Source organism: Oculina patagonica, chromosome 2, assembly GCF_052425735.1.
Source record: "Oculina patagonica isolate OP01 chromosome 2, crgOcupat, whole genome shotgun sequence".
Lineage (NCBI taxonomy): Eukaryota > Metazoa > Cnidaria > Anthozoa > Scleractinia > Oculinidae > Oculina > Oculina patagonica.
The window spans coordinates 23,434,160-23,446,549 of NC_135759.1; the positions used below are offsets into that span (position 1 = coordinate 23,434,160).

At 37.6% G+C, this 12,390-nt stretch overlaps 1 protein-coding gene across 1 annotated transcript; it reads right to left on the bottom strand.

Annotated features, from left to right (window-relative positions):
• Window positions 1-555: 555 nt before the first annotated feature.
• On the bottom strand, window positions 556-11,991 carry LOC144643633 (nucleotide exchange factor SIL1-like). Its single transcript, XM_078502947.1, has 5 exons — window positions 11,807-11,991; window positions 5,371-5,778; window positions 4,563-4,857; window positions 3,206-3,532; window positions 556-1,987 (listed from the first exon to the last, which is right to left on the bottom strand). The coding sequence occupies exons 1-5, from the start codon at window positions 11,844-11,846 to the stop codon at window positions 1,705-1,707; spliced, it is 1,353 nt and encodes a 450-aa protein (XP_078359073.1). The 5' UTR covers window positions 11,847-11,991; the 3' UTR covers window positions 556-1,704.
• Window positions 11,992-12,390: the final 399 nt, after the last annotated feature.

The window sequence follows — 12,390 nt, forward strand, 5'->3', positions numbered from 1 at the left end:
CTGAATAGTAGTGTTGGATTTTGTGCGATTCCAAATTTTAAGTGCCTATCCTGCTGATTTTTTTTTCTCAATTTGATCATGTTTCTATTTAAGTGTAACCACTGAATCGTTGAGCGAAAACGATCAAAACCTTCACACTGGATGCGTTCACCAAAAACGCCTACTCTGTCGGCCACTCACATCAGTACAAAGTTCGCTTTTAAACTATCAATAACCTTTAGTGAATGTGCGCACTATCATTGTTCACTTAGTCTTATTTGCACTGAAAATACAAACTAGCTCAGTTCCAAGGAATTCAAAACTCGAGAATTCAAAGGGAGTCAAAAAACGTAGCAAAGGACTAGATGCTCCAGTGCAGAGTAGCAAAAATTTCCCAGATAAAAGCCTTCCCACCAAGACAAGCCACAAAGCAATGGTCAGATGGCGCGAGAAACTTTATGGCATTGCGGTACAAACTTTGCCGGTGTTTGGTTTATATGCCAGCCTCGGCTAAACAGCACAAAGCTGTTGCGCGCAAAATTTCCCCTACAGTACGTCTCACACAAAGATCAGCCATTTGTTCAAACTATGTATTTGTTTATTGATCACCATTTAGGTTATGCTTTTTCTCCAAAACATTTACTAGTTAAATCTGTCTATGTACAATTTTACTTATTCTTAGCGTTGCAAACCGGCGTTTGTCGTCAGTAATAAATATCTGAAAATCCTGAAAGCTTGTAAAAACAGGCGGTGTTTTCGCTAGCTGTTCGCGCCACTTAAAGTGTAGGAGAAAATCCAGCTGTTTTCAAATAATATTGAAGTGGTAGGTCATGTCATGTGTGATAATGGCAAAGCGACGAAGCGCGAAGCGACGATATTCGAGAGCGGAGACTGCGCATCTCGCGAGATCACGTTCACGTATTCACACTCTCGTTCGTTAATCGTACTCAGTCTCGCGCGGGGTTGGTTTGGCAGTTTCACTTTTCGTTATTTGCAGAATGAAGTTACTAAGAGTATCGCGCGCTATAACATCGACATGGAAAGTGAGGCATAGGCCACACACCATCTTGTCAGATTTCAACAAGAATTGGTCCGTATATAACCAGTTGTTCACAAGGCCCGGTTGTTCAAAAACTTATTAGGCTAATCTGGGATTAAGAGTTTAAGTTTTGTTCGTTTTGTTAAAGAAGTTAGCTGAAAAAGAAAAAAGAAAAAGAAAGAGCTATATAAAAGAGAAAATCAATACCAATTTTTTTAAAAAAGAACTGAAAGAACTCGGAGTCGACGCTTGGATTAGCTTATAGTCGTTCTTTGGACAAACCAGGCCCTTAGCAGAGAGTGGCACTGTGAAAAACGTAAATTCTCTACTAAAGAAAAGTATCATATATGACTGTTTTCACACTCTTTAACTATCAATCGGGCCCGGGATGGTCGAAGGATTGATAACGCTAACATCCACCGGAAAAATCACTCTTCAGTGGATAGTGTAGTTTGTTTTGCCACTTATCCGCTAAATAGCGATTATAATCCAGTGTATAGCGTCATCCATCCTTTGAACATCTGGGCCCCGACGTCCAAAGTGCTGACCATAGACTACATACGGGCATATTTTGAAACCTTCGAAGTTGTTATGAGATTGACAGTTCTTCAAGTCTCTTTCACCACCGTTAATCGGCGCGAGGGACTAGTATTTTATGCTGTTTGTCTTTCGGATGAGTAACTTCGTCATGTTAACTTGCTCATAAGGTCTGTAACAAGCTGCGCCAAAATCCCAGCATATTCAGAATTGTCGCGGACATCTGGACCACTTGCATCCTTCAGCCACTCCAATTTGAGTTTGTTTAAACTGTCTTTCACGTGAGCTTTATTAAACTCACTCTTACAGCCAGTTACCATCACATGCAGAGCTTGTAACACTTTCTCTCGTGTGTCATTCTCTGTGGTGTGTAAGAGAGTGGGTAAGAGTTGGCACCAGCCCTTTTCGACCATGGTTTTCAACAGAGGAACCCTGCATGAATAAGAAAAATAAAAATAGAGTTGTTGTCTCATTTTACCCGGGTGTCAGCGGGTTTTCTTCAGTTTTTTTATTCAAGTAATATAAAAAACATTTAGCACCTTAAGTTGCGCAAGGCCATTTCATAGCACCTAGAAATTTCGCTACTTTTCTCACTAACGCAGTTTCTATGGCGCAATTCTCCTCGACTATGGCATACTCTTATCAAATTTAAATCTAGTCAGAGTTTCTTGAAAGAGAGCTAGCTATTCACGGGGCGTTTTTTTTAGTTTGGACCACGCTTGCTGAGAGTTAATGAAACTCCTGTTCAACTCTCATCCTCAACTCTCTGTGACTCTTGTTTTCGTTAGGATCGGATTTAGCCAATGCTTTTTTCAAGTTTTCATTCGCAATCGGTACGGTATCAAACCTTCCCCCCAACCTCTTTCCCAGGGTCTCTCTCTCCTACGAGGTTGCCTCTCCCCCCCCCTTCCTCCCCCATCCCATCTAATCTACCCTTGCTCCCATTTGGTTGCTCCCATTTGGTTGCTCCTATTTGGTTTATTTTTGCAAAAAAAGGAAAGTGCTTTATTAAATAAAGAAAAATGTAAACAGGGTTTATACAAAAAAATTGCAACCATTTTTCAAGGACTTTTCAAGGACCAAACTGAATTTTCAAGGATCACCTACCAGGAATGTAATTTCCCAGTCCAAACTAACGGGTTTTAAAGGTTTCTAAATGCCTAAAATGCACGCAGCATGAGCAGGACAATTAAGAGTTCTATACAAAACCGCTGGTGATTTGTTTCACTGCATTCTCGTCCCCAGAGGCTGCAATTCTTCTGGTCAGCACCCAGGTGCTGACCGGATGGATCAGGCCTCTGGGGACGAGAATGGTTTCACTGTCATTTGAACTCACATGCGCAGTTGGATTACTTTGCTTCTCAATTTCCCTTTATCAGCTGCTTTTACAACTGGCATTTTCAGTGTTTGAAGCTACTTTACACAGGAAAAGACCAAAGTCTATGTAAAGCAATTCTCTTTCAACCCCAAGCTACATTCAAAGTTGGAGAAAATTCAAGGACGTTTTTCAAGGAAAATGGAATTCAAGGACTTTTCAAGGACTCCCCTTAAAATTCAAGGACTTTTCAAGACTGTGCGAACCCTTCTTAAACAAATTTGTGGCAAGAAAGTGCTGCAAAATTTCACACTTTAATTTACTTTTATTATTACCTTCCAGAGATGTCTCCAGACACATCCTCTCCCTGCTTTTTGAGTAGATTTGTAACATATTCAATTTGTTCTGTAAGTATGTCTGTCATGAGAGTGATTGCTTTAATAACAAGTGGACCACTCCCAGCTTCTTCAAAGAGATTCACAAACAAATCAAGTCCATTTAACTTGAGAAAGTCTCGCTGTCCATTCAGGAACAGTCTGATGAGAGAAGACAACGCATACATTGCTTTCTTCCTTACTGCCATAGATTCATGTTTGGACAGCAGTCGAAGAAGTAATGGCAAGGCCCCTTGGTTCAGTGCTGCTTGTTGGACCTGTGGATTGCTATTTCACACCAGAAAAAGAGAGAAATAAAAGAGAATGAGTAAATAAAACAAAAACACAAGTTGTGATTGAAAGTCTCTTGAAAGTAGCTGCTTTCTCCTCTCCCCCCTTTACACAGAAATGACAATCTACCTGTAGTAAACAAGTTGTTCCACTACAAAACAAATGGCCACAATTCACATTTTTTTAGCATGTACCAGTGAGATAATTAAGTTGGGTCTTCAAGCCTAGTGGCCCATCAGGCCAACACTTATTTGACAACTCTAGTCCATCACAGGGTTACTCCAGCATTAAGTTGACTCTGCTGCCCATTTATACACTGTGGGAGTAAAGTGTATTATCCAGAACACACCACAATGATCCTAGCCATGGCTCCCCCCCCCCCCCACCCAGACTGCTCAATCCAGAGTCCAGTGCACTAACCATTGGCCCAATTTAATGTACTTATAGGGGCAACCATATGTACCAGTAGAGAACATCGGCCACTTCTGGGAAACTGTATCTTTCATTATCAATACAAAACATTTGATAACAGCAAACCAAGTAAAAAAAGCTCAAGGCTAATTTAAAAAAGGCTGAAGAGCAGGGATGGCACAGTGATGAGAGCACTTGCCTCCTGCCTCCAAACAATGTGGCCTAAGGGCAAAATCCTGGCGTATATATGGTATGATGAATACCAAACGCCAGCGTTATTGCCCCTCCTGGCAATTTAGGGGTAATATTTGACAAGGGATTTTTTTAGGGGTTATTTTTGGTCCAGGGATTTTTTTGGGTAATGTCGGAAGACTTAGGGATTTTTTTGGGTCCTCAGTTTTGCCTTCATTCGATCATCCCCGTCATTTACAAGTCGGAGTACCCCCCTGGGTGAGTTTGTTGTTGGTTCTACATGTAGTTCTTGCTCCAAGGGTTTTTCTCCAGTTTTCCTACCTCCACAAAACAAACACTTTTTACTGATTCTAATTCAATTGGGAATACATGGCCCCACAAGCCTCTAGCTCAACCATGTTACTTATTTAATATTTTAAATTACCTCTGCACTGCTGATCCCAATACATAACAAGCCCTTCTTTTGAGGCCTTCCTCTGTAGAGTTCATCAGTTTGATCACCAGTGATAGTCCACCGATAGTGTCAAAATCTCTTGCATTGTCCATCTGATGAACATAATACTCAAGCTCATCTAAAGCATGCTCCTTCTCAGCTAAACTGGCACTTGAGCTATTTAGGGTCTCTACATGTTTTATGAGTATTTCAACATCTTTTTTGAGGAAAAGATCTACTCCTTCTAACTCCTTTCGGATCTCATCTATAGATCGATATTTTTTACCTAAAAGGAAAGAAGTAACCAGTTAAATTAATATTGTAAATTACAATGCTTATAAATTTTATGCATAAAAAGATTAATAAATATTATTTTACTGGTGCCTGATTGGAAAAAATGTTTAAAAGCACTTGATTTAACAATTTAGGCCTTATTTCTTGTTAGCAAAGTTTAAGATAGCATGTCAGATATTCTTTGCTTTCAGAATGATCTTTTCTAATATTGCTTACTATGAATTCCAACCCAGAAATAAATGGGTCATAGAATTGGGCATTGCAGGGCTGTAGTCATTTCTAGTAGGACCATACCATTTTTAGCGCCATTTCACTTTGAGGGTTGTGGCTCTTATATGGGACCTCTTGACTTTTGTGGTTTTTCAAAGGAAATTCCGTGTGGGGTCATATTAAAGGGTCATACAATAAAATTAGTATTGTCAATTATTGCAGCTTTACTTACTTACCCACTGCTAAGTTTGTAAAATACTCAGTAATATGTGAATAAATTAAGTAAGGTACTCACTTGCATCCACCTGACTCTGGATTTGTTCAGAATTTTCTCCATCAGGACTTTCATCGTGAAATTTATCTTTAAAATCCTTCAATGCTTCTTTAAGATGCTGCTTTGAAATAAAGTTTTTGTCAATTTCAATAAACTTTTGTTTAGAGTCCTTGTCGATCTTGTATTTACTTCCATCGTCTCCATCCATGAGCTTGGCTTCTTTTTCTCCAGTCTGTAAGTTCATGCGCACATGAAGTCCAGCTGGAATCCCTTGACCTGGCCGTATCATCTGCCAGTCAGATGTTGGTTGAAACACCTCAAGGTCTTCATCATCTATGTGTTCAGCATTAGTTGTTACTTTTACATCATTGTCCTTGGCATCATCTTCATTTTGAACCAAAACAAGTCCTTGTCGTTGCTCTCCAAGACCTGAAGACAAGTCAGAATGAAAATTTCATATTAAAATTCAATCAAAAACCCAAATATTATTTGCATGATTGGCTGTTTTACAAGCTCAATCACAAGACACCCTGCTTATTTTTTGGGGCCATCATGCATCATGCAAAAAACCTTTGACACCCCCTTTATCATCATCATCATCATCATTATCATCATCATCATCATCTTCATCATCATCATCATTAATTCAAGATTGCAGGAGTTTTTGGGAACAATGTAATGGAAATTTAAACACATTGATTACTATACCAGATGCTTTCTAGGAGAGAGGTGCAGTATTGCGTATTATCATTATATCAGGACTAATAATCAATTATGATATATCACGTTTTTTTCTATATGTTTCTTCTAAAGGATAGTGCTATTATCATGATATATCTTTGATGATATAAGGGGTTGATTTTTTGATATTCCGCAATTGGGTTTTCTCTGATTATAAAGATATGTTATCATGATATTATCAGAATACTTAAATAAGTAACTATTTCTCTTTTCCCTGTGATACAGTGATTTATCATGATATTATCAGAATATTTAATTATTAATAAGTGGTTTTTCTTCTCCTCCCAGTGATATAGTCAGACGTGCCCAACGAAACCGCTCCACAAAATATCCGCTCTGCAAGGTAAACTTGAGCTGGCTGGCAAATTTAGGAATAAGATTGAGCGCTTGCTGGGACGGTTTTCCTTGGAGAAAATTTGCTGGGATTTTATAAAATATCGATTGTACCTGGGGAAAATGAACCAAAATCTTTCTGCTGGCTAAAACACAGACAAAAACCGGACGCGCGGATAAACGAGAATTTAATAACTGACTAACTTGCATTTGTAAACATTATGAAGTAATTGCTAACTTTATTTCTATTGTTTCTATCGGTTATTCTGCTGTCACTGAAGAGGCAAAACAGGCCTGTTTCCTTTTCTTTATGTAATACGAGCATGTGAACGATTTAGAGTCAGTTGAACAGCGCGCTCGGCCCAAAGCGAATGTGTGGCTATCTAGCCAGCGTTTTATGGAATAACTACGCATAGGATAACCAGCTTGACCGACATAGTTCTTGGTGAGTATCGAGTGGTCCCTTTTCTCTGTTGATTAAGCAGTCTTGAGCAGTTTAAGCGGCGTTTGATGAATAATATCGTGTTCAACTTTTCAGCTTTTCGGCGCGCGCAATGGGATGTAAGAAACACACAAGTTATTCAAGGTCATTCAGGTGGTGTATTACCGGGTATATTTTAAAGCAGCTGCCCCAAATTGTAAGTACAGTGTTAATGGTCTTTTGTGTAGCTCTTACCTGCATGAAAATATACCATTCGATGAGGTTTTCGTTAGCTGGAGGATAGCATTTATGAACATGTATTTTCATTGTTCGCTAATAAATCCGAATGAAACAAAATCGAAAGATAAAAAGAGACCATTCATTCGACCTCGAAAAGATATTAGCAGATCATTTTAATCCATAAGGCATTGACCTGACAAAAATACATCAACGAATAAAAGCCCGCATTTTATTTTGCAACTCTAACGGTAAACGGGCGGCACAGTTTTTAAATTTATGCGCGCGCGCGCGCGTGCTGGATAACTCCTAGATCACTTTTCCTTGGTGCACGTAACTTTTTATTAATGGTCTTTACATCAGTTACTTTTTGGCAAAGTAATTAATCTTGTATTCAGATCAGAAGGGCCTGAGGGACGTTTTTAAACTATAAGCATGATAAGGAGTCGAGAAAACGATCCCACGAAAAATTGTCTCATCGTGATCAGATATCTGGCTATTAATTATTTATTTCCGGCTTCGCTAATCATTTTTTTACAACATTATTTTCACGTTGCTTGTGCAACAACCATTTTTCGAAAGGGATAAAAATATATCGAAACTGAATTGAAATGGCGATATGTGGAAGAAATAATAATAATAATAATAAAACTACATTGCTTTTGCACTCCGTGACGCATTTTTCAGATTGTGTGACAACCCTGATGACGGTCGCGCGCAAAGCCGAAACAAGTATCCCTTTGATTCATTTGACCGAGAGGTAACAAATGTCAGCCCTTTAAATTAAAAGGTAACATTCCGAGATAGGTTTCAGTCTTTTTTTCGAAGAGGTCGAATTGCCTAATTTTTTTATGCTTGTCGTCATAATTGCAGAATACCGCTCATGTGAGCAGTGCTTACATTGGTTTCTGTGATTCATGCATACTCCGACGAGAGACACAATAATTGCAGTTTGTCCAATTTATTGCATTTTGAAGCATTTTCAGCCAAATGATTAGTTCATTTACGTTTTCTGAAGATCCTCATGTCGGGACTGTTAAAATCAATTGGCCTAATTATTCTGCCTTATTATTTTATTATGGCCGCTTGTTTTAAGAGTTTTCTAAAACATCAGCAACAAAGATGAGAAGAACTTTCGGACGCGTTTCGATGCGATAATTATTTTGTGCTTGTCGCCATGGTTGCCGACTACCACTCATGTGAGCAGTGCTTGCATTGGTGTTTGTGACTCATACTCCGATGAGAAACAAAATAATTATGGCCGTTAGTTTCAAGAGTTTTCTTAAACATCAACAACAAGATGAAAAGAACTTTTGGACTCGTTTCGATGCGATAATTATTTTGTGCTTGTCGCCATGGTTGCAGACTACCGCTCATGTGAGCAGTGCTTGCATTGGTGTTTGTGACTCATACTCCGATGAGAAACAAAATAATTATGGCCGTTAGTTTCAAGAGTTTTCTTAAACATCAACAACAAGATGAAAAGAACTTTCGGACTCGTTTCGATGCGATAATTATTTTGTGCTTGTCGCCATGGTTGCAGACTACCGCTCATGTGAGCAGTGCTTGCATTGGTGTTTGTGACTCATACTCCGATGAGAAACAAAATAATTATGGCCATTAGTTTTAAGAGTTTTCTTAAACATCAACAACAAGATGAAAAGAACTTTCGGACTCGTTTCGATGCGATAATTATTTTGTGCTTGTCGCCATGGTTGCCGACTACCGCTCATGTGAGCAGTGCTTGCATTGGTGTTTGTGACTCATACTCCGATGAGAAACAAAATAATTATGGCCGTTAGTTTCAAGAGTTTTCTTAAACATCAACAACAAGATGAAAAGAACTTTCGGACTCGTTTCGATGCGATAATTATTTTGTGCTTGTCGCCATGGTTGCCGACTACCGCTCATGTGAGCAGTGCTTGCATTGGTGTTTGTGACTCATACTCCGATGAGAAACAAAATAATTATGGCAGTTAGTTTTAAGAGTTTTCTAAACATCAACAACAAAAATGAGTATCATTCTCGGATTCGTTTCGCCATAATAAAAGTATCATACATTCAAAAGTGAAGTAAAACAAACTATTCAATTATTGTGTCCTTGTCGCCATCGCCTCCGTTCATCCTACAGACTGTGCCTTGCTGGCATTTTTTAGCATCTAACTGTGCCGTTCATCAAAAAGACTGTGCTTCGCCAACTCGTACTTGAAACATCTAAACGTGCTATACATGCAAAAGATTCTGGAAGAAGAATAATCTCACTCTGCGATGTTGGCCTTTGAGTCATCTTCGTGTGCCGTTCACAGAATAGACTCTGCGTTACTGGCAGTGAAATCATCTTTATATCCCATCCATCAAATATAATTAATGGTTAAATTATGTCTTTTATATTGATCATATAATAGCATTTTCATCTGAAAAGATAATGATAATTTAGTTTAGTTTAGAATTCTACCTGCTTAGCGGACATTTTGTTCTATAAAAAAATCGATTAAAGCGTTTGTGCTGAAATGGTTCAAGCTGTATTCACGTTCACTGATTTATCGATGGGTTCATCAGTTTTAATCTCGAGGTAAGTGACAAGTCCATTTTTAGTTAAAAAGTAAACAAAAGTATTTTGTCTTAGACAGAAACAAGTAGAAAAACACTATTTTCATTAAGTAATTTTCCGGAATTGTCTGTTTAAGGACACAAACCATTTTTTTTTTCGGCGTAAAACTACTTGCTGGCAAAAGAGGACAGAAAATCAACATACCTTGCAGAAAAAGGTGAATAAACGTTCCTGGCTGGGAAAGCAGGACAAAAACAAAAATTGCTGGCAAAAAGGGTCAACAAATGTTCCTGGCTGGGAAAAAGTCAGAACATTTTGGATGCTGGCTGGCGAAAACGGCTATTAAAATAATTGCTAGCTGGCTCTGAAGAGCGGATATTTTTTTCCCACGGTAGTTAAAAATTAACTGAAAATGCCTTTGCGCATGCCCATTTATCATCTAGGCCACTAATGAATGGATTTTGATAATAACCTTCGTTGGGTACTTCTGTATAGTGATAAATCATGATATTATCAGAATATTTAATTAAGTAGTATTTCTTCTACTCCCAGTGATATAGTGATAAATCATGATATTATCAGAATATTTAATTAAGTGGTTTTTCTTCTACTCCCAGTGATATAGTGATAAATCATGATATTATCAGAATATTTAATTAAGTAGTATTTCTTCTACTCCCAGTGATATAGTGATAAATCATGATATTATCAGAATATTTAATTAAGTGGTTTTTCTTCTACTCCCAGTGATATAGTGATAAATCATGATATTATCAGAATATTTAATGAGGTAGTATTTCTTCTCCTCCCAGTGATATAGTGATAAATCATGATATTATCAGAATATTTAATGAAGTAGTATTTCTCCTCCTCACAGTGATAGAGTGATAAATCATTCAGAATATTTAATTAACTAACTTTACTTCTCCTCCCAGTGATATAGTGATAAATCATGATATTATCAGAATATTTAATTAACTAACTTTACTTCTCCTCCCAGTGATATAGTAATAAATCATGATATTATCAGAATATTTAATGAAGTAGTATTTCTTCTCCTCACAGTGATAGAGTGATATACTACTTATTAACCGAGAGTGAGGTCATTACAGGGGAATCTCAGACCGAGGTCTTGATGTATTGACCGAGCGACAGCGAGGTCAATACATCAAGGTCGAGGTCTGAGATTCCCCTGTAATGACCGAACGGACGAGGTTAATAAGTTATTTATTGTATGGCCTTTAAGCACTATTCAAAAAAATCAAGGGAAAAAAAAACACTGGAGTTTAAACTCGCTCTCGCTCTCGGTCTCTGTGGCTCTCTTCGTCGCTCATACTAAAGAAGTATCGGTATGCTTATATTTTTCTTTCAGTTATTGATAAGATAGTTATATTTTGTCGGCATTTTTTGTTGCTTTTGCCCCCTCGCTAGTAGCTTTTATTCACAACTCAAAAAACCGTCGAGCCAAGAAAAATTTTTATAATGCCCGGTCATTACAAGAAAATAATGCCCGCTCAGCAACCAATCAGAGCGCGCGTACTATTGTAGCCATATAATAAAATTTGATAATTTGATAACAAAAAGTATTCTAGCAACTATCATGTAAATACGATATGATAATGATATTTTTGATATTTAAAACGGAAAAATATTTTTTGATATTATCATGCAGTTATCACCAAAATATCACTGAGATATCAAAATATCAGTTATCAAACTAATGATATTCTATCATGATATTTTGATAAACCGCAATCCTGCACCTTAGTGCTTTCTAGCAAAGCTACTTACAGACCTCAAATTTGATTAGCAAAATCTTTAATCGCATGTCTTAACTTTGCAACGTTTTAATATTCTATAAATCAATTCTAAACAAAAATTCTCCGACGTTTGATTTCTATCCTGAACTTGAATCATGGCAGAGACAGCATTGTCAGTGTAATAAAGATTTTTTTACTAACCATTTCCTCTGAAAACTAAATCGCATCACTAGAAATAAAATTGCGCATAGGGTCCTTGATTATAAAGTACTCAAGTAATCAAAAATATGTAGTTAATTTCATAATCTGTGGATAAAGGCACAAGCGCAGAAGCGCACACATGTGATCGTTCCATTGTGAAAACGTTCTTTTCATCATGAACTATAACATGAAGTACTTTATCACAAAACTTACTCGATGTCAGCAATGCTAGGAGCACCAAATACTGCAACATTTCAGTTCTTCAAACTCTTTAGTCTTTCTTTTTGATGTTCGAGTTACAAATGTGGAGACGATTACAATTTTCACCGAGAAAACTCACTTTATATTTTGTCATTTTGTACACGAAAACTTCGTGACCGAAAGCCACGTATGCGAATGACCGCTGACCGGACGTGAATGATGAAATTCACGCAGCGCGCCAACGACTTGGAATCATCTTATTGGCGGATTTTTAACAAACAATAAAACGCCAACATAGCAGCAATTAAATAGTGTAATAGTTTAGTTTAGCTCATACACGTTGTCTTTTTTGAGACGATGTACAAAAAATAACAAACTTAGCAAATCTATTGCATACTGTGAAGACAAATTTGAATATTGTAACATACCGACATACCAACCCTCCCCTTCCCAAAACGGTCTGGATTATCTTCCCTGGGTCAAAAGTACAAAATATAGACAAAGGCGATTTATATTCGCCAATGAATAGAAAGACGCAAGATAAAATTTATGAGCAATTTCAGGAAAAAATGTCAGAATAAACATAACCAAGTCTA